A 5,331-nucleotide genomic window follows, 5' to 3' on the forward strand; every position below is an offset into this window, starting at 1 on the left:
GGTCACAGTCAGGGGCCACAGTTAGGGTCACAGTCAGGGGTCACAGTCAGGGGCCACAGTCAGGGTCAAATAATAAATGATAATAATAATAAATCAGTCACAGGGTAAATCAGGGCCCCAATCGGGGGCCACAGATATCAGGGGCCCTATGGGAACCTTTCAGCTGTTAAACTCTGCTGTAAAAAAAAAACTTTTAAAATAAAGTTTGATTAGATTTTTACATTCAGTTGTCGTGGATGTTTGTTGAACAGGGGAACAGAACCGCAGCGTAAGGAGATCTCAGTTTAACAGTCAACGTCAGAGATCCAAGGACCGCACGCCGCCATCGAGACCACCGAAGACCAGGTCACTGGCTGGCGCTATGATTCAACAACACGGGCATGTGAACAGAAACATCCAAAATGGCGGATACATGAACAAGAGAAGTGCGCCTGGAGCCCGTATATGAGTTCTGCAGCTCTGTCGGCCATCTTTGTTACTGCTGTTGACTCATACATGTGCAGAGAAACGGACTGCAGCCGTAGCGCCAACACTTACCCGAACCCTAACCCACCTTCAGGGGAACCGATGCCAGGAGTTTCAGAACCCGGCTGTTTTACGTGAAATCCAAACTAAAAGGTTTCTGGAAGTCAGTCGGACTGCTGATGGCGTGTAGACGAACGGACAAACGACAGCAGAACTGTTCGACAGAACCTCAGAAAGGAACTAAAGAACACGGGACCAGCTGGGTCCAGTCTGTGGGTCACAAACCGGTCCTGTTAGAACTGAACCCAGAGGAACTTTAGGAGGTCTGAACATGAAGCAGATCAGTTTGGACCTAAACAAGTTGCCAGAGACTGAAGAGAACCAGAACCAGGACCAGAACCCCAGAGAGGTTCCTCAGGGGGAAGAACCCTCAGAACCTCCTGAGCATCTGATGTTCAAATAAAACTCGTAGAGGTCCAGTCATTGTTTGTTCTGTTTATCTCTTAGTTTAACTGACATAAATAAACATTAAAATCAACAGTTCTTTATATTTGTCACAAACTGACTGATGGACGTAGCAGAACCAGAGGGCTTTTAGGTCTATCAGATGACTCTTATTCTCAGGTTTTAGGAAGGAAGGTTCCCTCTCGCCTACCTTCATCACTGACCTGGATTCTGTCCGACGCCTGCGGCTGCTCAGCAGCTCAGAAACTGGAGCAGCACATTTGCATTTCAGATGTTCGGGGAAAGAAAACGGAGAACTCACAGAGAGAACGTCCAGGCTCAGAGGTTTAGGTTCAGTCAATAAACAGACTCTGAAGATGCCTGGTGACACACCTGATGGTGACTCGAACCTCCGGGGCTGACTTCCATCTTTTCTACAAACAACTAAGAGCTGCTGTGTCTTACGCTCTAATAAAGTCATCCTGGAGTCAGAAGTGAATCAGGGAGACGAGTTCAGCTTTGCTGCTCCTCAGTGAAGAACTTTATTTGTCCCGTCCTGAAAGGAGTCAGAGAGACACCAACACCATCATAAACACCATTACTGTTTATGACTGCGGTACAGGTTGGGAGTGAGCTGCTTTAGGAGGAGTTTTAGTATCTCGAGTGAGATGGATGGATGATGAATGATGGATGGATGGATGATGGATGGATGAATGATGGCTGGATGGATGATGAATGATGGATGGATGGATGATGGATGGATGAATGATGGAAGGATGAATGATGGATGAATGATGGATGGATGATGGATGTGATGGATGGATGGATGAATGATGGATGGATGGATGAATGATGAATGAATGATGGATGGATGAATGATGGATGGATGGATGATGGATGGATGGATGGATGGATGGATGGATGATGGATGGATGATGGATGGATGGATGATGGATGGATGGATGGATGGATGGATGGATGGATGGATGGGTGGATGGCCTGTTTTTAACCATTGTTTGTGTTTTGTTTTTGTTTGTCATTATTACAGGTCACCTTTGAAACTGATCTGATTTAATAAAGGAGGAAAAAACTAAACAAAGACAGAAGCTAACGGGCTAATAGGCTAACAGGCAAATAGGCTAATAGGCTAACAGGCTGCTAACATAATCAGGCTGATCTGTTTGCTCTGTGTTTAATCAGAACTATTTTATTCACATTTTTTACTTAAACCTCCAAAATGAACCTTTTTGTGGTTTTTAATATCAAGATATTTTATTTTGGTTAATATGAACGAGGGCCCCCAGCAGTGGCCCCGGGGATGCTAACTGTTAGCTGCTATTGAAGAGATGTATTTCCTGTTCTCTGATTGACAGCAGCAGATTTATAAACAGCAAACAAGCTGGAAAACAACAGTTTGTTTATTAAAACAACAAAAAGTCCTGAAAACTCAGGAAACAAAGAGACGCTCCGCTACGAAGCAGTCACGTGATTCTGAACACAAATAAACAAACAAACACCGGGGGCGGGGCCTCTGGTCAACACACCGTTCAGGCCCCGCCCCCACAACAAATCCGGGCAAATGCTCGTCCACGCACGCTCACGCGCCTGTACTCTGTGACCCCCCCCCAAAAAAAGTCCCCAGTCCCCAAACATCAACACGCGCGTTAGCCGGGTGGCTAACAGTTAGCATCAGGGCGCAATAAAAACCAGAACCCTCCAGTCTGATCCGGTCCGCTCCTTAACCGGGCCTCTGTTATGAACACGGCACGTTGTCCGGACCCCGGTTCCAGCTAAAGTCTCCACAGTCCGGTCCGGAGAACTGCAGCCTCCGAACCGCCTCTTTGATCAGGTTCCCGGACAGAACCAGGTCCTGCAGGAGCCGGTGCGGGTCGGCCTCCTCCGTCCGAACCCGCTTCCTGTTCCACGGCCGGATCTGGCCCCAGTCCTGGTCCTGGTCGCTGCGGGAGGAGGGCAGCTGGTACGGGCTCCCCCGCTGGTTCCGCTGGTTCCGGAGCCGCAGGCAGCAGCTGTGGGTTTTGTGGGTCGGGCCGGCCGACACCGAGCCGGACTTATGTCCTGCCGGGTTGTTGTGGAGCTGCAGAACCTCTTCAATCCGTGAGACCAGCGCGTCCACGTCCTTCGAGTCCACCGAGACGGACTGCTCCAGAACCAGGAAATTCTGCTTCAGACACGGCATGTCGTCCGGTACCGGGATCACCAAGCCTCCGGGTCTCAGTGGGTCTCAGCACGCGGCTCTGATCCGATCCGGTCCAACAAACAGACCGTTTCATTTGTAAACAAAGGATGACGTCATGTGGACCGTACCATCCTCCCGCGGGTGGGCTGGAGTAAAGAACTGGCCAGAACCGCAAGTCACAGACACAGAACCGAGCCGGTACCACTTCACTGGTTTATACAAACACACATAGATGTCCTCAGACCCGGACCAAAACCGAGCCGCCTGGTCTGACCCAGCTAAGCCCGGTTCTGAAAGCCAGACTCCCCCGCCCGCCCCACCGCAGTGGACCGGTCCGTCCAAACGGTACATTACAGATAGATTACATAACTGGTGTCGGCCGAACCGGAACAGTCCAGAACCATCCGAACCCGTCCGTTTCTCAGACCCAAACAGGCCCGCCGAACGTCAGATTCCAGAACCAGAACCGGCTCAGGGTTCTGAACATCATGATCTGAGACTGTGTGAATCGCCCGCGGGGCGCGTGCGCGTGGCCGTGCCAGAACTCTGTGTTCTCTGGTTTCTGAGAATCCGGTCCTGAACCCGCTGCCCCCCTTCAGAACCTTGGAACCATAAAAGGAGTGAGAACTGAAACCACGTGGTACCGCATCCAATCAGCGCGCGCGCACGTGTGTGTGTGTGGTGGGGTGTTTAACAACAACAGACTCAGAACCGTGAGGCAGACTCGGTTCTGTTTGGGTCGGCCCTGGTCTGTTTTTTCGGATCCGGACCCAAACAGAACCGGTCCTGATGTTCTGACCTGTTTCATGTCGCCCGCCTGCCGGGTGATCGTATAACAGATAAAAGTTCGGGGCTGTGGCTCTTTTAACATTTTCGGACCGATCAGAACCATTAGGGGCTAATCCGCATCACTCTGGGCCCGGTCCGGGTTCTGGTTCCATTCTGAGTAATGATGAACAAACAGGAAGTGGTTCTGATGGGTTTGTTCTGTTTTTATTGGTTCTAAATGTTTAAGAAAACATTTCTGATCATTTCAATCTTGAATCTAAACAAAGTTCTTTTCTTCTGTGGTTCTGGAACAGAACCAGCGCCACCAAGGAAGAACCCGAGTCAGAACCTGAAACCAGTTCTTTGTCTTCCTGTTTGGTTCTGGTTCTGGTTTTTCTGTTGGACTCAGTCCATCTGAAGCTGGTTCCTGAATGCAGGTTCTCCTCTGAGTCTCTGAGGATTCAGATGGCCCCCATCAGGACCAGGACTGATCTGAGACCAGGTCTGATCCAGCAGACCTGGTTGAGGATCCACTCTGAGCTCAGCTGGAGATCATCCAGCAGCTCCGGGTCACAGAGTTTGTTTCCTCATCAAGAGTCCATTTATAACACACACACACGCACACACACACGCACACACACACACAGACACACGCACACACACACACAAACACACACGCACGCACACACACACACACACACACACGCACACACACACAGAACCCCTCTCAGCTGAGAGGAATGGAACAGACTCAAACGGGTCAGAACTTGTTCCTGGAAAATTGCAAGAATTCTGCTTTGGTATGTTGTGGAGCAGATATCAGTCTGACCCGATCCCAGCACTCGTCAGGAGGTTCTGATCCGATCCCAACACTCGTCAGGTGGTTCTGATCCGATCCCAGCACTCGTCAGGTGGTTCTGACCCGATCCCAGCACTCATCAGGTGGTTCTGACCCGATCCCAGCACTCGTCAGGAGGTTCTGATCCGATCCCAACACTCGTCAGGTGGTTCTGATCCGATCCCAACACTGATTTTCTTGACAACCTTATATCAAAAGATTTTACAAAAAGAACCGAGATGGCGGTCCGTTTTTTTCTTCATCCAGAACCGGAACCAGAACCTGCAGCTTACAGCTGAGCAAGCAGAGGTCAAAGGTCACCAGGACACAAATCTACAGTTTGAGGAGAAACGGCTCTTATGTAACTGTGCCACTCAGTGTGTGTGTGTGATGTATAGTGTGTATGTGATGTACAGTGTGTGTGTGTGTGTGATGTACAGTGTGTATGTGTGTGTGTGATGTATAGTGTGTATGTGTGTGTGATGTATAGTGTTGTTTGTGTGTGATGTATAGTGTTGTTTGTGTGTGATGTATAGTGTTGTTTGTGTGTGATGTATAGTGTGTATGTGATGTACAGTGTGTGTGTGTGTGTGTGATGTATAGTGTTGTTTGTGTGTGA

The 5,331-nt window shown here is 49.5% G+C and overlaps 1 protein-coding gene across 1 annotated transcript; it reads right to left on the bottom strand.

The window, feature by feature from the left end:
• Window positions 1–2,309: 2,309 nt before the first annotated feature.
• Window positions 2,310–3,402, bottom strand: gbp (glycogen synthase kinase binding protein). The gene has a single exon (XM_017440565.3). The coding sequence runs from the start codon at window positions 3,104–3,106 to the stop codon at window positions 2,663–2,665; it is 444 nt and encodes a 147-aa protein (XP_017296054.1). The 5' UTR covers window positions 3,107–3,402; the 3' UTR covers window positions 2,310–2,662.
• Between the last annotated feature and the right edge of the window lie 1,929 nt (window positions 3,403–5,331).

This window comes from Kryptolebias marmoratus, linkage group LG16, assembly GCF_001649575.2.
Source record: "Kryptolebias marmoratus isolate JLee-2015 linkage group LG16, ASM164957v2, whole genome shotgun sequence".
NCBI classification, from domain to species: Eukaryota; Metazoa; Chordata; class Actinopteri; order Cyprinodontiformes; family Rivulidae; genus Kryptolebias; species Kryptolebias marmoratus.